General features: G+C 32.4%; 1 protein-coding gene across 4 annotated transcripts; it reads left to right on the top strand.

Annotated features, from left to right (window-relative positions):
- C1H5orf34 (chromosome 1 C5orf34 homolog) lies at nt 1-27,501 on the top strand. Of its 4 annotated transcripts, XM_051990515.1 has the most exons (13): nt 6-185; nt 3,508-3,785; nt 3,939-4,028; nt 10,534-11,165; nt 12,106-12,195; nt 12,388-12,511; nt 14,663-14,754; nt 15,816-15,885; nt 18,860-19,015; nt 20,130-20,224; nt 21,047-21,148; nt 24,186-24,226; nt 27,264-27,501. In XM_051990515.1, exons 2-13 carry the CDS (start codon nt 3,591-3,593, stop codon nt 27,461-27,463), a joined length of 1,887 nt encoding a protein of 628 aa, XP_051846475.1. In that variant the 5' UTR covers nt 6-185; nt 3,508-3,590; the 3' UTR covers nt 27,464-27,501. The 4 variants fall into 4 exon arrangements, with proteins under 4 accessions (XP_051846479.1, XP_051846475.1, XP_051846471.1 ...); XM_051990511.1 differs by having other exon boundaries at nt 6-3,785; XM_051990526.1 differs by lacking the exon at nt 6-185 and having other exon boundaries at nt 3,747-3,835.

The following is a 27,501-nucleotide window of genomic DNA, read 5'->3' as shown; positions in this document are numbered from 1 at the left end:
CCTGCTTTCAACCCCGGGACGGTTAAATTCTTTCGTGGAAAGTCGGAAGCTTCTATTCCTCTAGAGTTTGCTGAGTGGAAGCTTCTCCTCCTTACGTGGTTTTATCCTTCTCCAGCTTCTGGTAGTTTCTGTTTATGCTGGCGTGCAAAGCTGTTTCAAAGAAGTATTATCTACGACCTGGAACGGTAGGCAGAACAGCCTTCCTTTTTCAGGGAAGGAAACCGAGGCTGAAAGAAATCACGTGATCCCGTCCCCTTCCTTCCAGTCCCTCAGAAGTTCCGGGGAGTGCAAAGAAGGATGTAGGAGTGGAGATCTTGTAATCACATTACTTGGGGTTAGGGGTGTTTGGCCGCTATCGTTATTTCCTGCTTATAGTGGAAATACTTGGTTTTCTTTGTTTTGGGTTTTGTTTCTCTGCCTGTCGCGTGACCCAGACTCCAGTGGCGGGCAGGAGAGGCAGCGTCTATAAATATTAATGAAGCTCATCTATTACACCGGAATAAAGTTAACAAAAATTAACGACAAAATATTGAGTTCGCGAACTCTACATTAAAAACTACCGACGTAAAGGCTAACTGGCAGCAACCGTCCTCCAGCAACATATTCTGAGTCACCAGGCGAGAAATTGTTTTCCTGGGGGAAAAAGTGGGGCTTTGTGGGGAGGTGGCATTGTCAGGACCTGGACGCGGGACCCTAGAGGGATGGTATGGAAGTGGGAAGTCGTGAGAACTGGGAAAGGGAAATTTTTCCTAACTCACATTGATTTAATACCAATAACTCAACAGCGGCTTTATTTCCAGGATTCAGGTGCGGAAAATAAGCTCACGTAGTCACAGGAATACTGAGTTGTAAGGACGGGAATTTCTATCCAGACTCCCTGACTAAGAAATGATGAGTTGTAGTCACTGGACTGCACTTGGAATGTGTTGTTTTTTTTCCATGGGGGATTAAACAGTTTGAAAAGATGAACTTGGGTCAGGTGGTGAAGGTCATGAATATCAGGATAAGGAAGGAGTGGATTTTATCCAGGACTAATTAGAAAATTATTGCAAACAATCGGGTAGGAATTAACGAGAGGCTAAACTGAGGTTTTGGTGTCATAGAGAAGGACTGTTACAGTTCTGGAAAGGTAGAATCAATAGGAGTTTGATGCTAAGAAGAGACAAAGACGACTCCAGGTTTTTATCCCATATGCCTGGAAATGTGGTAGTGCAATTACAAAAGTAAGGTCATTAGAAGGAAATGCATAGGAAGGAGGGGAAAGGAGGCATTTTGGACATACATGTGAAGTTGTTCAATAAACATTTGGAAATGTATCAAACATGCAAATTAAGTCAATTACATAAATATGGATAGTTGAAGCCAGGTAAAATATATAGAGAAGAAGTCTGAGAAATCTAATTCTTAGAACTTTTTGAATGAAAGATGGCTATTTTATTAATGATTTATAGATGGAAATGAGACACCCAATTTTGTCAAATATAGATAACTTATTAAACATATTAAAACTGATGCACTAATTCAGAATGCTTTCTTGGTGTAGTCTAATTGCCTTTGGTTTAGATTTATTAAATCTATTTATGTATTTGTTAATTAAATCTACAAGTTTATTAACATTTATCACAACACTTCAAAAACTATATCTTTATTATCTTTTGTTTTTACATCACCTCCATTGCAAAATATACTCCTCTTTCCCACACCAAATGGTTCTTTTTGTAACCAAGCAAAACCAAAACAAAGTATGCAGAACTAGCTGTGTTTTAAACATGCTAGTTTAAGGATTAAATATTTGTGTAATGTCATCCACTGTTCTGAGGCATGAGTGGGTTAGCATACACTCTTTTTCCTCCAGCTTGGAGAGCTCCTTTCTTAATCTGTTTTTTGATACCCAGTCTCCACTTTTGTTTGTGGTCAATCAATGCTATTCATTAAACATTTTGTGGAGCACTTTAAAAAAAAAAAAAAAGCAGCCTGGCATGGAAATTGCCTATTGAATACATATTTGTATTTGCACTTATTTGTAAAACATTATTTATTGCCAGGTAAACTAAGCAGTAATATTTTCCCCCCAGGAAAATGTACTTATTTGAGGGATGTTATCCCCAAAGCAAATCAAACTGTAATAATGGTTCAAGTCTCAGATAACACCTAAATGAAATATTAATTACTTTTTTAAAAAATGTTTTATTGATACCTTTTTAATTTTTGTCATAATTCTTTCAACCCATCCTCTATATTGAACTCTTCCTTGAGTCAAAGAGAAGCAAAAAAAAAAAAAAAATAACCACATCAATTTATACAACATTACAATCTAATATACTTCCACCACTGCTTTGATGGGGAAGATATGTTTTCTTATCTGTGCTCCTTGACCTTCATTAATATTTGTAGTTAATCAATTTGATTACCTTTAAGTGATTTCTTTACATTGTTTTTGTGTATTTATTCTCTTATTTTCTTCTGCAGTGCCATGTTTCTTCAAATTATTTTTTACTGCATAGTAATGTCATTATAATTCTTATTCCATAGATTTTTCCAGCCCAATCAATGGGCCCTCATCTTGTTTCTGGGTTACATATTAGATTTTGTTTCTTAGATTTTCTTGTAATAAATGATGATCAGGAGTAGAATTGCCTTCGGATGGCATAGTTAACTGCTCTATTAAGAAATGCATAAACTAGTATGTGTCCTGTAAATATCCCCAATAGTAGTTTTGTGTGTGTGTATTTTCAAATAAATACAGAGGAAAAAGCATTTGCTTTGTGGAATAAACCAAGTCAGTTCAGCTAGAATAATAGGTACTTTCAAAAAGCTGTTCTTTAAGAGCAAACTACTTGGGACCACCTAAATGCATGTACCCTTGAGAGAAAACAGCTTATATCATTTCACATACCTGTAAATTCTGTGAAAAATGATACAGAATTTCAGAAAACTAGTTTTTGATAATTGATGGCTATAGGGAGATAAAAATATGATGAAGTTCTGAAAAATTAATTTATGTTCAGGTAGGTTTTTTAAAGTTTCTACCTCACTGAGAAGCAAAAAATTTCTGAGTTTTAAATTTATATTAAAAAAAAAAAAAAGGTTGGGGGAGATCGTAACAATGTAAACATACATGGTAATGAAGATTCAATCTTTTTTAAATCCTTAGTATATAGCGGAGTACCTGGGATATTAGTTGGCATTCAGTAAATACTTACTGATCAACTCATTAGAACTTCTGTTCCATTTATTTCCATGTCAAAAATTGAAAAAATAAGGAATTCCATGGAAAATCCTAATCTCTAATTTGAATATAGTTCTTATAGTACAGTAGAAATGGAGCCAGAGTATCTGATTTCTTTATGGTACTGCCATTTATTACCTTGGTATTTTCAGAAAAATCAGTTAATTTCTCTGGCTTCAGTTTTCTAATCTGTAAAGAATGAAGATGCTGGACTAAATAATCTCAGGTCTTATACAGCTCTAAATCTATAAAACTAATTTGTTCTTTTATTTTAACAGGTTTAATATGCATTGAGAAAACTGTGCTGTTATGACCTATTTAATATAGGTTTGTTCTTGGAAAACTCTTACATTCATTAGCAATGGAGATTGAAAAACGCATGGTACTTTATGAAGATGATTCAGTAGAAGTACACTATCTTGATGGCTCCAAATTACAGCTTTCTCCATGTGGCTCCGAATTCCTATTTGAAAAGGCACCTCCTATTTCAGCACATCCTTTGCAGCAACCAGAAAGAATTCGTCAAAGGACCCAATTTGTTATTAGTAATTACAGAGTGAGTCAGTGTGGGACATTGTTTATAATACTATCAGATCATGGAGGGAGGTTAGTGAAGATAAAAGATAATTAAATCTCTGGATAACTCATTCTCTTCATTAAGAAATGTATCAAATGTATCAAAGATTTTACTTGTTTTTCTTTCTCATAGGAGCAATTACTGCAGGCCCTAGATTTTAGAAATTGCTTTTCTAATTGTCCATTTTTACCTGAAAGCATTATACCTTCTGAAAGAAAACAGGTAAGCTTTTATTTGACTCAGATTTTCTTAAATATAACCTGAAAAAATAAATTAGGTATCATTCCTCTACATTAATTGTTTTATTTCATTGTTGTGGCCCTTGGAAATAGAATCATGAGTGTGGCTTATATAAGCCTGTAGATTTCCATGCAATAACAGATGTAAGCATTTTCATATTTAGGAGAAGAGTTATGTGACCTGTCATCCTATCCTTAGGCCAAACCTTAACTTTTCACAAGAGATGACCATCTTTTTAATTCTTGGAAAATCACTGCGAATTGTAAGGTCTTTTGAGGTAAAATAGACATTTGAAAAGATGTTTACAATCCTAATATTTCTTGTTCCTTTAATATTTTTAGCAGTGAGTTTTTTCTAGAAAGTATTGATTTTATATATTCATTTTGATCTCTGTGGAACAATTATCTAATTTGCAAGTGCTGAAGAAGGCCCTGGGAATGTTCCAGAGACAAATGAGATAGTCTGTTTCCTGTAAAGAGTTGCAATTTAGTAGGGGAAATAAGATAGACACAAATAAATATAATATGATTACAGCCGTATAAATGTGTGAGTACAACATGGCATGAGAGTTCCGAAAAGAGGTCAAGGAAGGTTTCACAAAGAAGGCTGCATATGGGCATTAAGTAGAATTTCTACAAGGACTGATGGGAAAAATTCATTCCAGACATTAGGAAAAAAGCTAAAGACATGGAGATTGTATAGAATACAACTAGTTTGAGATAGTTTGAATGGTTTATTGTTAAGTCTGAAGCAAAATATATGGAAAGAGAGTAGTTTGAAATAAAAATAATGTCCTAAAATTTAAAACTAGAAGAGATTACAAATACAGCTTTAAAAAGACCTTTATGGAAATTTTCCATTTTAAACTACTCATTTTACAGCTGAAGAAATTGACCCCAGAAAAATCAAATGATAGACAGTATATAACAAAACCAGGAATGAAACCTAGGGTCCTCTGAATCTGAGTCCAGAATGGAGTCGATTGTGTAGGTCCTGGAATGTCAGTTAAAGGAGTTTGGACTGAATATTTGATAAACAGAAATTTTTTAAAACAGAGTAATGATAATTTGAAATATCTGTTGAATTAGTTATCAGTGAATGGAATGGATTTGAGTTGGGGAAGCACAGTGGTCCAAGCAAGAGGTATAACAAGGAATTGAGCCAGTATAATGATGATAATTATTAATAGATATATATCCATCTCTATCTAATCTGTTGTTATGGAGAGGTGGTATTTTAAGGTTTTCAAAGCCCTTTCTCATACATCCTTATTTGAGCCTCACAGTAACTTTTATGAAGTAGATTATATCAATAATAATGAAAAGAAGCAGTTGGATGCAAGAGATACTGAGAAGAAAAGACAGATATATTTTGGTCCATTGATATGGGAAAGAAAGAAGAAAAGATAACTACTATTTAAATTGTAAGTGAAGAATTAGAATAAACAAATAGGTCAGCAGAAAAGGTATGTTTTGGGGCAAAGATGAGTTCAGTTTGGACATGTTGATTTGAGATTTAGTCCCTTAAAGTTGAATGTGCACAACAGTAGGCAGTTAGTGAAACTTTGATGAAATGTCAAAAGGCTTGTCAAAAGAAAAATGTAAGATACTTTTTCTTAAAAATGTATTTTCTGGAAGACCACTAAGATAAATATTTGTATCACTCATCATTCATGAATTTATTCCAGGGGTATTGGGTCTAAAGTGATTCTTGCTTACATTATAGTTGACTTATTATTATTAGAGATTAACTTATTAGTATTTTCTGAGAGAGAGAAAAATATTCCTTCATTCTTATTTCTCCCTTCCATTTAGCCTACATGCCAACTCAAATGGCCACCCTATCTTTGGATTTTTCTGTTGTTCATGCTATTTTTCTCTGTATTTAGAAGAATTGTTCAAAAGACTATTAGGCCATTTTCTATAGTCTTATCTGTAATTTGATAGAGAAGCCATTATTCTACCTTACTGTGCAGTTTCTCAAGGATTTCTCCCTATGCTTCCCATACCTAGCATCATCACAAAGGAGCACCTTGGAACAACCCACCTTTTGCCTGAAGGATCCTGTACCTCCTTCCCCGGTACTGTGTAATTCTTCCCATTATAGCAGTTGCCCATTGCAACTAAATTGTGCTATTCTCCACAGGTTCTTCTTCCTATTTGATTCTCCCCTGTGTTGCCTCTTGGATCTATACCCTAAAGGTCCTGCCCCTCTATTGATGGTTTCACTCCTAACCTGACTGCTCTCCCTTTTCTTTCTTATTCTTTCCACAGTGTTGGCCAGTATGACTGAAACCAATTGTTTTGGACTTATGCAATTAATTGGATTAGTGGGGGGAAGGGAAGGTGTGGTTGTGAGTCAAAAATGATGCTGAAATTTATTTGCAAGATCCCTAGAAGAATGTGATGATACTTTTAACAGAAACTAAAGAATTAGTAGATATTGAGGGGAAAAAAGATGTTCGGTTTTAAGCATTTAATTTAAAGTGTTGATAGGGAGAGGTACATATATGTAGGCAGGGCAGGCAGTTGGAAATTAAGACTAGTACTTGGGAGAATGGGCCTAGATAATAGGAATCAATTTGAGGTTGATCTCTAGAAAGTTAAATATTGAAATTGTAAAAAACAGATAAGGTTGGAAAGCAGAGAACAGAACAGGGTCAAACAGCACCATAGAAAAAGGAAGAAGTTAGAAAAAGATTTTGAAAAGATAACTCACTGAGAAAAAGAAGCAAGAAGCAGCAAAGTCTTGGAACGTAAAGGAGAAAAGAAAATCAAAGAAGAGAATTGTTCATAATAGCACATGTAGAGAAGTCAAAGAGGATGAAGGCTAGCGTGAAGCCTTTAAATCTAGTATTTCAGATGGTTATTGCTAAATTTATAGAAAGCTATTTACTTAGGAGCCGGGACCCATATTACAAGGATTTGGGATAGTGTTAAGGAAGCAGATCCAATAAGTGTAAACAAGTCTTTGTAAAAGATCAGAAATGAAGGGGGGAAAAGTGGCATCAAAATATAAAAAGAGGTGGGTTTTTTTTGTTTTTAACAAGTTTTTTGCTTTAAAGTAGGATAGATCTAAACTTGGGGGGAGGGGAAGAATTAGCAACATGTTTTTTGATAACTTCATGCTACTAGCTGCAAATGAACTATCTCAAGTTACTAAAAGTTCTAGCAGATGTGATTGTCCAGCCACTGTGAGTATTCTTTGAAAGATCTTAGAGAACAGAAGAGATAGATGTTGCAGGGCAAGTGTTTTGACTTTAAAAGGGGAGAGAGGAGAAGTGGGTATAGTATAGTGGGTATATTCTGTAGGTCAAGTACCATGACTGAAAGAAGAACTTTTCTGAAAAAAATTGGTTTAATACCAGGTTGGAAAAAGGCTTCTAGTGAAATATTTCAAATCCGTGATTAATATTTTGATTAATGACTTGGATTTGTAGAAAGTAAAAATACTAGATTGGATAGTGGATATAGATGACAGAATCAAAATTCGAAAGAACTCTACAGACCACAATACTGTTTAAAAAAAAAAAAAAGACATTAATAAGGATTAATGTAAGGAGTTACACTTAGGTTCAAGAAACACAACAAATTTAAGATGACAAAAACTTGTGAAGATAGCAGTTCATCTAGAAAAGATCTGGAAGTTTTTATGAATAAGTCCAAAATGATTCAATCTTGTAAATATTACTCTGATTACCTAAGGAATCCTGTCTGTTGGTTCTTTCCATATCTGTGGATGTAGAGTTGGTAACAAATTTATTTAGGATTAGATAATCTAATTAGATAATTCTCTCATCATTAACTATCTTGAGTTACAATTCCCAATAGGCCATTTGTGTCCTGTCATTTCCAATCTGATAATCATTCTCGGTGGCAGAGAAAATAGGAATTATTATGACTGGTGTCTGTTATTATCATTGCATCTACCAAAATTTCCACTATCCCTTTTGATCCTTTTTTTCCCTCAACAAAGCTTTAAAAAATCTAATATCTTCTTTTTGTCCTTAGCATTCATCACCAATTTCTACTTTAGTATTCTAGACATTCTTATATAATCATACCTTGCTTTTGCATTTTTCCTTTGCTTCTATCTTTTCAGTCTTTTTAAAAATTTCCAGGGTTTAATAACTTTCTGCATGCACGCATATCAGTTTTTTACACATCTCCATATTCTTCCTTATTGAAATTATTTCCATTTATTCCGACTTTTAATTCTTGAGAGCTTCTTGCCCTTTCTTCATTGATTTCCCTAATACAATCTTATGTATTGGAGTTTTAACTATCCTTTCAATATACCCTTTGAAATCCATTCTCCCAAAAATCTAGGATACATATCAGACTAGGATTTTCTTTCTTTTTACTTCATGAACTATAAGATGGTTTGGTCATTTCTCCTTTTTCCCCCAACTATTGTTAATGTTTCTACTTTATCAACCAGTTTTTTTTTTTTTTTCCTTCTTGGTCTGAGAATAGCAGTTAAAGCAGATGAAGAACAGTTCAAATCCAACCTCAGGTACTATTTCAGACTAGATTAGGCTCAGATATTAGCTTATAACTCAGAGTTTTTGTGAGGATCATAAAAGATAGTATATGTGATAGATATGATATAATGGCACAAAGTTATTGAGTACTGCAAATGGGTGGGATGTGTAAAGTGCTTAGCACAGTTCCTGGCACATAGTAGTTAATAAATACTTGTTCCCCCTCCCATTTCCTCAGTCATTTAAAGAAAATCAGTTGTTTAGGGAGTAATTTAGCAGAAGTTGATAAAATGAAATTATCCAGTCACTTTTTTGCAGGCTTGTGATCTGTTTATTAAACTCATGTATTTCTTCCTTCTGTCTTGGTGGTTTTATCAGAACAGTATCATTTGTATTTTCCTTCTGCTGATCCTTTCCCAAGTGCTTTTACTGGTACTTGAATTTTTTGAATTACTCATATGAGCAGAAATATTTAATATTACTCAGTTCTATTCCACTCCCCCTTTTTTTCTGCTCCCAATGAATAAGCCTTTCAGGGCCATATTCCATTCATTAGTCCCTTCCCACTAAGGCTGATTCATATCCATGAGGTTAGATTTGTCTCCTTGCTTTTAATATGTCTTATTTACCTTCATCATCTACATATGATAGTCAGAATAGAACAAGCTAGTAAAGAGTTGACAAATTAAAAATGAAAGAGACAGAAAAGCAAAGGTTCAGAGGAAACAGGAAAAGATAGGATCATATCTCTAACATTAGCTAAGTTATTTGGAAGGAGAAGCGGAGTAGGAATTGGTTAAACAATAAAGAAAACATGGTACGATGGATGAAGCATTTAAGATTAGAGTTCTTACTTTATTGCTAAGAATAGAACAATATTAATATTGTTCAACAATAGAACATATTGTTCAACTGGCCATTTAAGACTGAAGAGAGAGAAGGAAGAGAAGCTAGAAGTTAGGCATATGAGAAGGACTGAGATGAGTAAGAAATAGAGAAAATTGACATTATGATTAAGATAAAGTACGGGTTCAGAAGTAAAGGACTTTTTAAAAAGCAGTACTCTGAAAAGGGATTTTCAAAGTTAAAAATCTTGTCAGTGAGCAGTTTGAATGATAATGAAGTCTAGAATGTGATTTACTTTGTTGGGTGGAACAAGTAAGGTGAAGATGGAAATAATAGCAGTTGTAGGAGTTAAGGCCAGGGGGTTAAAAGGGACTTAGAAATGAGAAAATTAGTTGCCATAAAAGACAACAAAGTTCAGAAAGAAGAGAAAGAGTGAAGAATTCAGGAAGAGTCTTCCAGAGACAGTAGATAACAGGAACTAAATTTGAGAAAAAAGTTGTAGAACCAGTGGTGTTATAAGACAGTAGAATGGAGTTATGGAACCCAATTTAAAATCTTAGATCTACCACTTACTTGCTATTTTCAGGTTATTATTATGGGATCCTCAGTTTTCTTATCTGTAAAATAGGGGGTTGGACTGGATCACTTTTGACTTGTAACTCTGGGTCTTTGATATAAGAAAAGATTTGAGAACTTTTTTTGAAAAGTAAAATTTTAGTTACCATAAGAAAATGTAAGGACTATAGGAATGGAAGAGTATGCTGACATTAAAGAAGGGGATCCCAAAGGAAAAATAAATAATCAAAGGGACAATATCGCCAGGATCTGGAGTCAGTTGGAATGAAAGTACAGGGAATAATTAAGCCATGAGAGTATAGCATTGGAAGAGACTTTTTAGAGCCCTGAGGTTTTAGTTGTCTTCCACTAACTTATATTACCAGGAGTGGGACAGTGACTTGAGCTCTAAAAGGGAAGCTGAATTGGTTTTAAGCTAATTTTATAAGCATCTCTCAGAGGAATCATTTGTCACAGAGCCAAGGTCTTTAGTCTACTAAGCTCTAATTCTAATATTGAGTGTATTGTCAACACTTAAGTAGAAGAGTTGAATTGTTTATAGAAAATCTTTATTATAATCCTTCTTTTATTTTTTAAAAACAGTCTATTTATACTGATATCTCAGAAGTCAGGTGGCCCAGTCGTGATACTCATGATGCAGTGATTTGTATGGATGACGGCACTGTGAAGATTTCATCTTTAGATGGTTATGCTTATCTTTGTCTACCTAAACAGCAGCATGAATTTACTATACATTTTTTATGCAAAATCAGCCAGAAGTCTCACTCACTAATGGTACTACCAGAAAAAAAGAATAATGATTTTAAAAAAGTACATCACCAATGGGAAAAAGCAAGCAAAAACTGTATGGTTCAAACAACTTTTGATGGACAAAGTTTGCAGAATAAGGAAAATAATTCACACTGCTATATCATGAAATCCAAGGAATTATTGGGAGCAAATAATTTTGTAAATGAATCTGAAGGGAAAGAGATGACACCTTTGTCTCACAAGAAATACACATTTGTGTACACGTGGGTGAAACAGTGCTGGTCAGTGGAGTCATGTCCAGAACAATGGAAATATCCTTTATCTTTGGCACTTGACTTTCTTCAAGCTGATCAGAATGTTAAACAGATCCCAGTTTCAGCATCTGATATTTCAAAGGAAGATGACGAGGTTTCTGTTCTTCCCAGAGCTCTTCCCCTCAGTTGTCATAATCCACATCTGCACAGGTAATGAAAGAATTGCTTTTCAGAAGAGTTCTACCATATTCATATTTTGAAAAATTCTAAAACTCTTAAATATTAAGTTTCAAATCTTAAAATGGATATAATAAAATTTATATCTGCCCTCAAAGTTCTAGCTTTGCACCCCCCCAAAAAAAATCCCAAGCCAACAATTATTCCATACCGTTCATACTTAGTAATCCAATGCTCTTTTCACAAGAAAACGATGTCTAGTAGATGGTTGAAATCTTATCTATCACCTATCACCAATATTAAAAAAGACATGCTATAATGATGGTAAATCCTGAAGATTTATCATTTTAATGCAGAAAAAAATATAGAAGCCACTTTAAAGCCCCTAAATATGGTTAGTTCTTATGACAATAATGTACCAAAACTTTTTGAGATTCTTGGAATAAAAGAATTCATCAAAAGAAATTTAAAATAATTAAAACATCTAAACTGATTCTTAAAATTATTGCTATCTTTATTTTTTATATTACTTGTATTTCCCTTTCATATCACTTGTATATTTCTCTCCCTCCCAGAGAGTTGTTCTTTCAAATATAGAATACAAAAAAGGAAGGAAATTTTCATTTTCAAGCAAGTCTGATTCATTATTCTAGTCAACTCACCTCTATAAAGAAAGAAAGTGGTGCATTCTCATGTCTTTGGGGCCAATTTTCCACCAGGCTGATTTGGCTTGACTGTATAATTAATTATATTAGAATTTATTATAACGATAATACAGAAAATCATCAAAAAAGTTAAGTTTAGATAAGTATTTGTCTCCTGGAATTTTCTTTTGAAAATGTAGTTTGATTTTTCATGCTCTAAATTTCATAGGGGAAATCATTATATGATTATAACATTATGTTGACTTTTTCAGGTAAACATATGGAGTACTCTTATAAATAATTCCATATTTGTTTTTACTTTGTAACAGATGGAATTTCTCTGATTCATCTTTGCAGGAACAAGAATATACCTATCCTGAACTTGCAAAAGTAGTATGGTATAAAGGTACATTATTTAGGTAAGATATTCATGTAGTAACATTGTTCATTTTTTAAAAAACTAAATTTGAACTAAACTGAAAAAATGTTCCTTTTAATAAAAATTTCATCCCAGCTGAGCAAAGGATTTATATTTTTTCATAGTTATCTTTATGTTCTTATGTATATAAGAAAAAAAAATTAATTTTGGTTTAACATTGATCCTTCTTTAGATTAACTCTTGAAACTGTGAACTTAATAGAAATTTTTCCTGGTGATGGATCCATTCTCAAATCAGAAGGAACTTTTTTGGGGAACTATTTCACATTCTCTCCAGCACACAAAGAATCAGGACAAGTAAGGTCTTAATAATCATTATCTCCACACAACAATACTGTTGGTTGAGTAGGTGTTTCTGATATTTCTGATACTTTTGTTTGGCTTTTTAAATTGTAAAGATATACTTCATGAAATAAATTGTCTTACAATTCATTGTGTTGTGGTATATTGCTCAGTCATGGCACAAACTGCATTGTCATCCAAATTGCAAAATTTTGTTTTAATAAGTTGTTCTTATAGGATATAAGTTGTTCTTCATAGATTTAGGCAGCTCACTGACAGTATCCTTTCACCCTACTGTACTTGATTTGTCTGTGCAGTCTTGCTTGAAAACATATATTTTCCTCTAGCATATGATAAAAGTTTATAAACCAGTATCATTTTAGCACGATTTTTAAAATATCAGTAAATATTAATTAAAATTATTCTTTTTGAATTTTCTGATCAGATGAATGCATGAAGAATGTGATAGATCGTGCTTAGTACTTGTAGAAGATTATAGTGGACATAGAATGATAAAATATATTTAAATAATAGACTTTAATTTACCCAGGAGACATTTGCCATCTCTCTCTTAAGAGATATCATTATATTGTCCTACTTTTCTTTGCAATCATAGTAAAGAGAATTTTCCTACTATCTACAGTAGAATGGAAAATTGGATAAATTGCTTAATAAAACCAGCGGGAGAGATAGTTGAAAATTAAGTTAATCTTAGCCTGTAAAGTGTAAACAAATATAAAAGTAAAATATTATTATGACATATAATAACAATAATAGTTAGTATTTGTATAGTTTTTTAAGTTTTGAAGTTCTCTACACAGCTAGGAAGTTTCTGAAACAGGATTTGATCCAAGTCTAATATTCTTTATCTATAGTATCAGTAGCTGCCATAGATGTAAGGAGTATCCTAGTCTATAAAATAGTAATATGTGCCCTTTTATGCAAAGTTCAGCTATAACAAAGCAATTTTGCTTTCTTGTTCAATTAAAGTTTTATTCTCCCTGTTTAAGTTTACTTTTATATTTAAATGGAAAGGGTTAAGGCATAATTGGATTTTAGTAAGCTAAGATTTAAAATTATTCAAAAATATAAATACAAAGTGATTAGTTTGGGAAGATACTAACAGAGGACAACAAGAAAGACTTAATGTAGAAGATGATGTTTGAGCTACTTGAAGAAAAAATATTGAATTTATAGTAGCATTTCGTATGTTTACCTGAAAAATTCAATATAATGCTGTAATCGTATAACAATTTCCCCCACTAAATTTAAAGCACTGAAAATGAAACTACATTTTCAAAAGAAAACTTCAGGGGACAAATACTTATCTAAATTTGATCTTTTTGATGATTTTTTTGTATTGTCATTATTTGATGATTTTATGAGACAAGATGAGAAGAGAGTTTATTTCAAACATAGGGGCAGGACCAATGCAAAAGCATGGAAACATGAAGTATAGAGTATTTTAATGAAGAACAGAAAAAAAAGCTTTTTTGGCTATTCATAGAGCAGGTTGAAGAATGAGGTACAACGAGGTTGGAAAAATAAGTTCAGGACAGGCTGTGAAGGTCTTTCAGAGCCAAAGGAGTTTAGGTTTTCTCCTAAAGATAAAAGGAACGTACTGGAATAGATTTCAGTAGAAATGTAATATACTCAAAGTACAAAAATCATTAACAATCTTGGATAAACAAAAGTGGGAAGCAGCTTGAATTAGGTAGACTATTACAGTAGTCTAATAATTGCAATAAGCTTTGTGAAGATAACGAAGGGGATCAGTTAGAAGAGATGTTGTGGAGACAGAAAGTTCTAAATTTAACAGCTGATTGTATGTGAAGAGTGAGGGAGAATTAAGAACCGAGGAGAATGGAAATGGTACTGCCTCCCACAGAAGTAGTAAAGTTTGGAAGAGGGAAAAGTTTTAGAGGGAAAGATAATTAAGTTTGCACATGTTGAGTTTGAGATGTCCCTGGGGCAAAGAGTTTGAAATTTCCAGTTGAGTAATTGGAGAGATATAATGATATAGAAATGTTATGCCTTGTTATTTGTGATTAAAAACTTCATTTTCTGTAAAATTCAGTGAGAGTGCAATGGCCTAATAATCACATGCTTTTTAATTGTCAGTAATTGTGCCAATTTAGAACTAATATATTTCTAACTACATTTCAGAGAGAAGAGAAAATGTATTCAATAAAAAACCTTCCTCCAGATAGACCAGGGAATTCCTATTCTGTTTGCTCCCTTATTACACAGGCCACCAGGTAAGCTATCTACTTTTCAGCTTTATGAAATACTATACTAAGACATTTTTGTGTTACTTAGGGAATAAGATCTGGAGCTGGTAGATACTATGAAATGGTTTCATCTTGAGTAAACAACTTTACCTTTTAGTTTCCCATAAGTAAAAGTCTAAAGTCACTAATTTCTGATCTTTGAGTTCTAAAATTCAATGACTTAGTATATTTTTGAACCAAAAAAATACATTGTTAGACATATCAATAGGAAAATACTTACATGCCTAGGACATAAGTATATCTTTACATTTTCTATCTGCCATTTAGAGCTTCAACCAGGAAAAAAACCTAAGCAATACAAGTCTCAGAGATATATGTTTCACATTAATATTTTTCTCCTCCTAGTAAGTAAACTCTAGCATAAAGAAGGTTAAAAGTCCTTTGAGGACATTATTTCCGCTGTCTCCAGGCATTGCTGTGCTTCATGACTTCTCTTTAGCTGATTGTGGCTCTTCCTTAAAGAGATAGGTATCTGATTGACCAGTCCAATTTGGAATCATTTCATAGATGAAACTAAAATCTCTAGCATAGCTATCAAAGGGAATTGAGAGGTAGCATGACATAAGAGATAGAAAGACTGAGGAACCTGATATCTTCTAACAGATGCTGGCTGTGTAATTATTGATTGACAAGTGACAAGTCACTTAACCTCTCACTACCCCCAGAAAACTGTCAAGTTTATAAATTATATTTATGTAGACAGTCAGCATTGTTGAAAAGAATTTTTATATCAGAAGCTCCTCATACTAAAGAAATCACAGATCCAAACCATTTTTTTTAATAATTATGACAATCTAAGAGGAACATCTCCTGATTGAAATATTAGATGAAAAGGCAGCAACTAAAACTCCCTTCTTGGGTCTTAATTATCAATCGTGGGGAAAATAAAAGATTATGGCAAACTCTAATGCAAGCAAATATTGCTTTTGATCTGAAATATTGTTTGATCCTGTGAATGAAGTACTATTAAGAACTAAAATGTGCAACTTGAGTTGCTTATATTTAACTATTTTTTTTCATATTTTCAGAATTCTTCAACATTGTGTCAAAATTAGACTTTCTTTAAGCCATAATTATAATATATGCTGCTGGAAAATGGTATGTACTTGGCTCAACAGAACAAAATAATTGCCTTAATCCTCAAAGTACCATCTACCACCTCTGATCTCTTCTGTTCTTTTAGAATGTTCTTCTTTTGGAGATAATTTAAAAATAAACAGATCTCTTGGTACTCAACTCCAGTTCAGATTCTTTCTGTGTTTTTTTTGTTTGGTGTGAGCAGTGGTCTCATATTTTGAAGTGCTATTGCCATATCTTTACCTAGTATATCAAATAATGAGTTGTAGAGTCTGTATAGAATAGCTTCTGGGCCTGCTGGTGATAATCATTACTATTACTAAGAATAGAACCCTAGAATTGCTAATGAAACTATTATTTCACATTAGTTTTTATTCTAATTTCAAACACAATCATGTTAGGATAATCTAACTTATTTGTATTTTATATGTAGTTGTTTTCAAAGTCATTTTCTCAATTTTTTTTTGCTATTTTTAAAGTGATAATGCTCATATTTCAATCATACTCTTCCATGATATTTTACAGATAAACTTAGGCTCCAAATGTGTAATTTTCTTGGTTTCCATGTTCCTCCACCAAGCAAAGGAGAACGTGTGTGTGTGTGTGTGTGTGTGTGAGACAGACAGACACAATGTTTGAAATTTTTCACCCTTATAAGTATTAGCAGAAATCTTTTGAATATTTTCCATCTTTCAAAATCTGCAGCTTGTTTCAGTAGACTTGAATAGGAACTATTGTTATCAAATTTAGTAATTTCTCATTTTTATCTTGTTTTAGACTAGATTTTGACCTTCAAGGCCAATTGCTGGTCTTAACTTCACACAGATATCTTATTTGTAAATGACTAATAACCTAATAACTAATAACTAATTACCAGTTAACTTGTCTGTTATGATGTACTCATTCCATATTTTGTGATATATTTTAGTGCTTGCCATATTTTAATACCTTCTGATTCTCAGAGAACATATTTAGTCATATGAAAACATGCTCCAAAGCTTTAATAATTAGAAAAATGCAAATTAAAGAAACTCTGTGCTTCTGCCTCATGTCAATCATATATTGGTGATGTTGACAAAAAAAGAAAATGACAGATGTTGGAAAAGCTATAGCAAAACAGGTACATTAATTGCACATTGGTGAAACCATGAATTGAGCCATTCTGAAGGACAGTTTGGAACTGTGCCTTTTAAGCAATCCCATTTACACATTTGTTACAATGGTTTTCCTTTTTGCTTTTTTAGTCTTGGAGAGGTGAGAAAGAGGGAAAACAAAATAAAAACCTATTTTTTAAAAATGTTATGACAGTGTAAGAGAGGAATTGTGAATAACAGGAAAAAATATTTAAACACCAGCATTTTGTCCCCTTCTATACTGGCTTTGGCCCTCTTTATATTGAATCACCATCCTGTCTTTGAGTTTTGTTTTTTTTTTTTCCCTTAAAGCTGAAACAGCAGAAATGATATTATCTGTTGGGGTGAGATTACATGAGATAGCTAATCTGAAAAGGAATCTTTTCTGTTATTAGCCAGCAATAAGCCTATTCTATCAAAGGATATTACATTCCCATTCCTGTTTTCCTTCCTGCAGGAATAACTCCAGTCCTAAGGTATCCCATACCTAATTCACCTCGTGGCTAAACTGAAACTTATATAAGCTGCCTTTCTGTTCCCTCGGGGACTCTATGTGTGGCAAATTTTGTGGCAAATTCAGTAAACTCTTGTTGGTTCCTAGATATATGGTATTGTGTTTGGGTTAAAAGTAATTATTGTTATGATCTCTGTACATTGGAAGTTCATTGTGAAAATTGCTTTCCAAAATAGTTAAATGTCCCATGAAATTATGTTTGTTATCTTTGAACATTCAATGAATCCAATACTATCAACTCCTTTATCTCAGAGAAGAACTTATTATGTGACACTTAAATTTAACTAAAACTAATTCATGTCTTTGGTTTTCATTTATAGCAAGAATTTCAATCTGGATGTTCCGTTATATTTATGTATGATATTATTTTGTTCAGTTATAATTTATATTTGAAATTTTGTGATTGGACAAAAGTCACAAATTAAGATAAAGTAACATTCATTGATGGTCTTAGAATTATTATTAGTATCCTTTTCCCCCCCTCACTCTTAACTGTAGAAGCAGAAAGAGACAAAACAAGTTTGTTTCCTGAATTTCATGTATTACATGAGTAACCAGTCTTTTGTTGTTAAGCCTCTTTTTAAAAATATATTTTTTTAACAAATAAGCATTAATTTCTCAATCTCACAAACCTCTGTCAGTTCATACAGAGGTTTTTCTGAAATATCATTTTTCATTATATAGTATCATTCTTCTACACTTGTATATCACAACTTGGTTAGCCATTCCCTAATAGATGAATCCCCCTTTAATTTGCAATCCTTTGCCCTTGCCAAAAAAGCTATTATAAATATTTTTGTACTTAACAATTAAGCCTTTCCATCATGAGTGGATCTGGTCTTCAGAGAGCAGGTTTTCATCCAGGCCATATCAAAGTTTTTCCATTGTTGAAATCAGCCAAGCCCTATAGTTTGCTACAATAGCCTTAAAGAACCTAGAGTCACAAAATACTAAAAATAATCTATGGAAGGCACTGAGAAAGTTTAATGGATTTTCTTTGGAGATTGCATAGAAGATTAATTTCTCAGTCTCACAAACCTCATCTCTGGAAAAAGCCTTGTAACAGATATGCTTGGTCAAGTAAAACCAATTTCCATGTTAGTTTTGGGGTGTGTGTGTGTATGTGTGTGTGTGTGTGTGTGTGTGTGTGTGTGTGTGTGTGTGTGTGTTTAATGCTTCATTCTGCATCTTGAGCCTACCATTTTCATCAGTTCTTTGGAATCATGATTGGCCATTTTTTAATCAGAGTTGGGCATGGAGGGGTAGAGTCTTAAAATGGCTTTTAGTTGACTATTTAAATCTTGTTTATGAATAACTAATGTTCTTTTTTCATCTTACTTGGTTTTAGGTTTCTGGATCAAATAAAGGGAATATGCCAATGCTTTTGAGGGAGACACTCATTCCCATGATAGGAAGTTTTTTTGTGTATTCTGATGATAAAGTATTTGCTATCTTTTTGGATGGTGTTTCCCTAACCCTAATTTGGAATTTCAGAAAGACACAGGTAAATGTATTTCAGGGCAATTTGCCTTTTTTATTCTGGTTCTCCAACAAGGTATTTCTCTTCAACATTATATGTGTAAAAATATGAAACATCTTTTCCTGCTATTATTTTTCAATATTGAATTGAATAAAACCTATCAAAAAATTGAATTGAATAGTTTGATAAAGATAAAGAATTGAATAAAACCTATCAAAAAACCTCTAGCTTCTGCCATCCTAGTCTTTAGCAAATGCTGTTGAATCCCTTCTTAGCTTAGCATTACCACATTGGAAAAAATGGGGGCGGGAGGGAGTCCCTTTTATTTGTCTTGAGCAGCCAAAAAAAAAAAAAAGGAATCAATTTTTGTATGGGATGGACAGTCCAGGTTCCAAGATATAATTCCCATTAGAGAAACCAAAGTATTGTGTTTCAACAGGTTAAACATTCTTCTGTAGGTTAGTTGAAAACCTGAATATTGTAATTTATTTCTTTGACAAATTGTTTTCAGTACATTGGACGTGGGTTCAACTTTGACTTCATCTTTATATTAGTGGTATAATCTTGAACAAGATTTGATCTTTTCTTTGCCCCAATTTCCTCATTTCTAAGATGAGGATAATAACAATAGTACCCACCCTCCCAGGATTTCTTGAAAGAATCAAAAAAAAATATTATTTGTTAAAGTATTTTGTGAACTTTTAAATGTTCTCTGTAAATGCTAACTTTTATCATTGTTTTTCCTAAGTTGGGAACTATGTACTTTTGCAATTGAAATATGGATGTCCATTCTTCCCCAGAATACAAAAAAAAAATGAAGAAACATTGTAATGTTAACTCTGCTTTCTTGACAAAATACTCAGATCTGGAAGGGACTGTGTTTTCTTGATATCTTTTAATAATTTAATTAACTTCATTTTATTTCTCTTTGTTGGGTTATCTTGATGTAAGGATAATTTGTCAAAGTAGTGTCCACATCCCAAGTGAAAGTATTAATTGCATTTAAATTATCTGCTAATTCTTTGCTGGTTCAATTATTTGCTGAATATTTCTCTATTATTTGCATAAAATAGGAATATTTTATCAGATTTAGACTTGTGAAACTTTTAAAAAACCTTTCTCCTCACTTTTTCTTTAGATAAATCAAGGTGTTACCTTAGGTTGGTGTAAATTAACTCTCCCAGATGGACAGGATCATTTAATTCAAATGGAACATCCTGGACAATTTGAAAGGTACTATAGTAAAACTTATCTTTTCCTTCATGTATTCATGTATTATAATATAAATATATTTTAGTTATATAAGTATAAATTAAAACTTTAAAAATATAAATAATTTTAAAAATTTAAAATTTATTTGTCTGTCTGTCTGTCAAAAATTGAGTTTTATCATCTAATTGTTAACAGCTTCCCAAACTAGATATTGGTAAAAGAAAACATTTCATTAAATAGCAAAGTTTTCTTTCATATTGACAGTATTATTACTGTCTAAGGTAAAACATACCTTAAACAACAAAAAAATGTAGCTAGATGCCATTACTTTTTTGACAAATTTAATACCTTGTCCAGACAGCCTTTAAGGCCACAACTTTCACATTTATTTGACAAACTGACTGAAGCAGGCATTTTTGATATTTATATATGCACTGATTAAATTTTTAATTTTTAAAATATACATATATCTCATACACATATATAATATGTTAAAATTTATTAAAAGTTTTTTGTGTGAAACTTATAAAAATATATTTTTTTAAAAAGCAATTAAGTTGAAATTCATTTTATTTGGGGAGGATGATCTTATAAATGAAATTGGATTTTCTGTTTAAAATTTGTTGAATATTTCAAGTTATTTTTTTTTCTCCTGGTGAATAAGGATCTTTTATTATGGCATAAAAATGAAAGTTGAATTAAATTTAGATAAGTTACCACTTAACACTTTATCTGCTTTTTTATTACTAGTCTTTTCCCCAATAGTCTGCAAGAGTAAGTTTCTATTCTCTGAAATAGGTGATTTAAATGATTTCCTTTCCTAATCACTTATATTCAACCTAGGTATGTGACAACAGTAGTAGCTTGGTGCAAGAGTCTCACTCAGACTAATCTTCAGGAGATTTTCACATATCCTCCATCATCACCTATTACTGAAGAAAACTGGTATTCTTAATAATTTTCTATCTACTTTATGTGTGTAGGGAACATAATCAATAGTGAAAGCTTAAAAAGCTGCATTTGTGAATGTAGAGGAAGTTTTTTTTTTCCCCCTTTCCCTAAATAAATTATCTGTTAGAGTAATTTAAATGTGGTTGTCTTATTTTTCATAGCTCATTGAACCTAAAAACTATAGAATGAATTTTAAACAGAAGTGTTACTAATGACATTTTATATAATTTAGCAGTGGAGTCCTCAGACTAAAATGCTTGATAGCAAAAAAAACTATGTGACATACTCAGTTATCACTTTTATGCCAAAATTTAAGAGACTTTAAAAATAATCTGCAGGCCAAGGTTTTAGACCAGAAATCTAAAGTTCTTTTCAATTCCAAATCCCATGATCATATGATTTTACATATGTTGTGACTGCATTAGGGAAATCCTAAATACAGGCTGAAGTACTATGTGTTTTTAGAGACTTTGATGTGATTGTCTTGTCTAAAATAAATGAGTAAATCCACAAGTATTGGGCTCCTTGCCCAACATTTTTATAGGAGCTTTCAATGGTGCAAAAGAAGTAGGAGAGAGTCCTTCTTACTGTCCTCTTTCTTACACATTTTTTCTAGTTAGAAAAACAAGACAAACACGAATAGAACTGTTAGAAAAAAGTTAGGTGCACTAGAAATTGAGAAGAGGAAATCAGCAGTGGATTAATTGGATGAAGTTTTATGGAGAATTCACCTAGCCTTGAAGATAAGATTTTAATTAGATGGAGTGGAAAAAATTCTTTTGAAAGTAAGAGGAACAAGATGAGCTTGCCTTAAAAACAGTTAAGTGAAGAACTTAACTGGAGTCAAATCATGGTGGAGGTAAAATTAAGTAGAAAATATTGCACCAGATGATGGAAAACCTTAAAAGTAAGATAGAGAATTTGAATGAAATGTCATCAGTATAGTTTCTTGAGCAAAAGAGTAGTATTTGTAGATGAACTTATTGTTATTGAAGATTTTATTGTTGAAAATTATTCTGGCAGAAGAATGAAAAATGAGTTGTAATGGTGACGTTGTAATGGTCACCACCAGGTAGAAGGTTTTACACAGTAATTCAAGTATGAGATTCTTTGGACCTAGCCTACAGTGGTGATAGTGAGTGCAAACAGACATAATTCTTTTCACATGTTTATTAGATCAAAATAAAAACCAACAAATTTATTGAGTTTTCATCCAATAAAACCTTGACTACTCAGGATGCAATGTTCTGCAGGTTTTGTGAATCCAGAGGTGACTGGGGGAAAAAAACCTTTTTGGTAGCAAACAAACCTGCTTTTTCTCCTCTTATCATTTTCCCCACCACCATCCTTAGCAACCAACAAAAAAAAATGGAAACAAAAACTATAGACCCAGAGGTTACAATCAAAATATTAGAAATTTCTTTCATTCAAAAGAAAAAGAATCCTTCACGTTGGATAGTTTAAAGGACCAAATCTTTTTAAAAAAAAAAAAAAAATTTACCTGTGGAAGGATACTGGGGGGCACATAATGAAAAATTACAGGAGACAAGGGGGATAAGGAAAGAAATTGAAAAAAAAAATCAGCAGAGATTGCAGTTTATAGTTGAGTCATTTCAGCCCTGTCTTATTCTATTTGACCCCATTTGGGATTTTTATAACAAAGATACAGGAGTGATTTGCCATTTCCTTTTTCAACTCATTTTACAGATGAGGAACTAATCTGTTAAGTAATTTGCCCAAGATCACACAGCCAGTAAGTGTCTGAGGCCAGATTTGAACTCATGAAACTCAGCCTTCCTGATTCCAAGCTCAGTGCTGTATCCCCTGGCACCATCTAGCTGTCTTAGAGATGACAGTAATGGCCAGTGTGGGGAGCAGTAATGAGGAGTACCAGCTGTATGCTGTGGAGAAACATGAGAGGAATGAAGAAATAGAATGTAGGCAAATGGCTGCCTGAATTTCTACTCAAATAATTGCTTTAAGATCATACCTATTGCTGATTTTAGAAGGCCCAAGAGAAATAATAGGCAAATAATCACCAACATTGTATATAACTATTCAAATTGAATGTAACAGTATGCTTGAAGGCACAAGAAATCTCGTCTGCATAAGTTAAGGACAAATGATCTCCTTGGCAGTGTCTCAATATTGTTACAATCTGCATACCTCTCAGTATTTCTTTACTGATCCAACCAGGAAACTGGGTTTTATCTAGAATGTTAAATGTAATTACAGAAGACATTTCATGGGAAAAAATGATGCCTTGTGCTTGCTCTACATAGGATTTTCCCACTTAATTGTGTAAAGATCTGGTTTCCCTTCATTCTGTCTTTTATGACAAAGCAGCATATAATTGAATAGGAATATTGAAATTAAGGTTTATTATAAAATCAAATTCAAGTGGATAACTTGTCAGTATCTATTCATCCTTAATTCTCACTTTGTCTCCATTAATATTTCATCATAGTAATTGGTGGTTTGAAACCTTGAAAAGAAGAACAAAAAGATTCTTAAATTCTGTTTAATAAAAAAAGAAAGTGTACCTTTTAGAAAGATTTCCATCAAAAAAGTTTTTAAAAGTCCTGACACTTTAACCAATTACTGTTCAAAGTAATGCATTCATTGTTCATACAAACCCCTGTATAAATCACGCCTGAAGATGCAAGGGCTTATAAAAACATGACCTCACAGAACTCATAGTCCACTTGGAAAGATGAAAAACTAATTTGGAAAAGTTAAATAATAATAAAAGATATATTAAGTAGCAGTTAATGACAATAGAATTGTCATATTCAAGATTGTGTACATATGACTCATTAGAAAAATAAGGATAGTATCACATATGCAAGCTTTCTGTTAGTAAAATTGAGCAAAAATACATTAGTGAAATAACCACATAACCTTTTAGTTTTAAACTTTTAAGGGGAGGGTGTAAGGGAAAAAACCATTTATTAAATATCTTCTGTGTTAAGTACATTTACAACTATTACTTCACTTGATCTTAATTTATTCTTTGTTGTTGTTGTTGCAGGTCTGTTACTTCTGAACTTGAAAAAATGCGAAAATTTAACTGTATCCTTTCAAAGTAAATTCTTATTGTACATCACTATTACCTCTTTAAAATAGGAGTTAATACTTTGTGACTGTAACTCTCCATTCTAATGCCAGTGCTAACATTTTATTGGACTTTATGATCTTGAAAAGGACTCTGAAGGTCATATAGTATTATAATTTCCTGATTTTGAGAAACCTAAGGTCCAGATGAAACAGTAATTTGTCTGTCACACATCCACAAACTCTGACACTAAATCCAGTATTCTTTCCACAGCACCACATTGTTAGGGTTGATGAAAGAAAAGCAAACAGCTTTTCTTTTTGTAAAGTGCACATTGTACCTGTTTTTCTCAGACATTTTTTGGCCTTATGAAAGCTACATGTACTATACCTTTCTTTAGGTTCAGGTTAAGCAGAATCATTGTACTCAGAAGTAAATGTTAACTCTACTATAAATTTGTCTCTCTCTCTCTCTCACACACACACACACACACACACACACACACACACATTTTAAACTTTTCATGATGAAAACTGTCCTTGAAGACATGCAGTTGGTTTCTGCTCCCCTGTTCGTTTCGTTTCATGGAAGTGTTATTCTTCAGTGAATGGATATACTACCAAAATGAGCACAATCTTCTTTTAAAAGAAATTTTTGTCTTTTAACATTACCTACATTTTCCAAATTATCTTTTTCCTCCCTCTCCCTTGTAACAAAGAATTAAAAAGAAAAAGAAAACAATTTAGCAAAATTAACTAACACATGAGAATAATCTGACATTATCTGTAATTTACCACATCCATATCCTTTCAACTCTGCAGGGGAAGAAAGTCCCATTTATCTTGTATTTGGTATACTCGGTATAATTTCACAACATTCATTTATTTTATCTTTATTCTTCCATATACATTAATCATTGTACATTGTGTACATAGTTTTCCTGGTTCTGCTTACATCTTTTCAATTTATAGAAATCTTTCCATGCTTCTCTGTATTTATCATATTTAATTCATTCTTCTGCATTCCATTACATTCATGTTCTACAACTTCAGTTATTCCAATGTCAATAGTTGTCACTCAGATTGTTTTCAATTCTTTGCCACTACAAAAAGTACTACTGCAAATATTTTTGTGACCTTGAAGTCAATTGATTTTGAAGCATGTGCCTTAACAGTGAGAATTTGTAAATCAGAGGAAATAGTTATTTTAATTGTATCACATAATTACAAATTGCTTTCTGGAATGCATGAACTGCTTCACAATTTCATCAACAAAATATACTGGTGTGCTTCTCTTTATATAGCTCTTTTAGCAATGATTATTCTTTTTAAAAAAAATTCTTTCTCAACAGTATTTTATTTTTCCAAATACATGTAAAGATAGTTTTCAACTTTCATTTTTTTCTTCTTTTAATAGCTTTTTATTTTCAAAATACATGCAAAGCATTAATAATTGTGGAAATATGTATAGGAGAATTGTATATGTTCAACATATATTGAATTACTTCTCTGAGGAGGAGATGAGGAGAAAGGAGGAAGAAAAAAAATTGGAACACAAGGTTTTGCAAGGGTGAATGATGAAGACTATCTATGCATATGTTTTGGAAGTAAAAAGCTTCTTTAAAAAATGAATGCAAAAATAGTTTTCAATATTCACCCTTGCAAAACCTTGTGTTCAAAATTTTGTTCCTCCCTTCTCCCCACCTCACTCCTAGACAGCAAGTTATCCAATATAGGCTAAACATGTGCAGTTCTTTTAAATATATTTCCACATTTATCATGCTGCACAAGGAAAATCAGATTAAAAAAGGAAAAAAATTAGGGGAAAAAATGAAGCAAACAACAATTTTTAAAAAGGTGAAAATATTATGTTGTAATCCATATTCAGTACCCATATTCCTCTTTCTGGATGCAGTTGGCTCTCTGTATCACAAGTCTATTGGAATTAGCCTGAATTACTTCATTGTTGAAAAGAGACAAGTTCATCACACTTATTAATCACATAATCTTCTTGTTGTTGTGTACAGTGTTCTCTTGGTTCTACTCACTTCATTTAGCATTGGTTCATGTAAGTCTTTCCCCATCTTTCTGAAATCATCTTGCTGATTGTTTCTTACAAAACAATAACATTACATTACATTCATATACGTTACATTCATGTGCCACAACTGATGGACATCCATTCAGTTTCTAGTTCCATTACAGAAGGCTACCACAAACATTTTTGCACATGTGGGTCCATTTCCTTCTTTTATGATCCTTTTATGATCTCTTTGGATATAGAAGCAGTAGTGAGACTGCTGGATCAAAGGATATGCACAATTTGATAGCCCTTTGGGCAGAGTTTGAAATCAGCATTAATTATATTATGTCTGCTTCATAATTTTGTTTGGTGTAAGGTAAAACTTAAAGGTGATTTAATTTTCATTCCTCTTTAATATCATTAGTGACTTATTTAAAAATATAAAAACCATTCTTAACTCCTGAGCAAAAGGTGGCTAGCTTTGGCCTGCCAGCTGTAATTTGCTAACACTTGAATCTTAGTGTTCTATATGGTTATTAATACTTTGTAGGTCTTTTGAAAGTTGTTTTTGATTTTGTTTTGTTTTGTTTTTTTCTCAGATCCTTTTACCCCTATATCCATATTGGGGAATGCCTTTTGGTCCTACGGATCTGTTTGTTCCTAATAACTATTGGCTATCAGACCTTATCAGAAACATATGATTCAAAGATTTTTTTCTCTCTCCAACTCATTATTTCCTTTATCCTAGATATACTGACTTTTTTCATACAAAGTAAACATATTCTTTACACATTTTTCCCATTTAAGAAAATATCTTTTCATTAAAAAAAAACAAATCATTAATCCAAAATTTTGATTTTAATGTTTCTTTACATTATAAAAATTATATAGATTTCATATGTTCCTCTTTAAAATTTTTCTGCAGTTTCTATATTATATAACAGTTAAAAGCATAAGTTTCAAAGGCAGTTTGTTAGTCAAAAGACTTCTAAAAATGAAAAAAAGAATATGTTCCTTAATTAAGCAATTTAGTTTTATTGGAGAACAACAGTGTCCTAAATCAGATTTCTACTAAAAAAACCAAGCAGTCTTCTGGTAGTTCCAAACCACAATCTTCGGAACCCTGTAGCTTTTGTGAAGAAGTTAATCAAAAGAGTGTATCATTAGCATTGAAGAAAACCTCAGAAATCCTTCAGGACATTGAATCTCTAATAGCCAGTTCCAAAAAGTAAAAATAATAATTTTTTTTTAATAAAAGGTTTTAACTACA

This window comes from Antechinus flavipes, chromosome 1 (genome assembly GCF_016432865.1).
Source record: "Antechinus flavipes isolate AdamAnt ecotype Samford, QLD, Australia chromosome 1, AdamAnt_v2, whole genome shotgun sequence".
Taxonomy (NCBI): Eukaryota; Metazoa; Chordata; class Mammalia; order Dasyuromorphia; family Dasyuridae; genus Antechinus; species Antechinus flavipes.
This window is presented reverse-complemented; position numbering and strand designations above follow the sequence as displayed.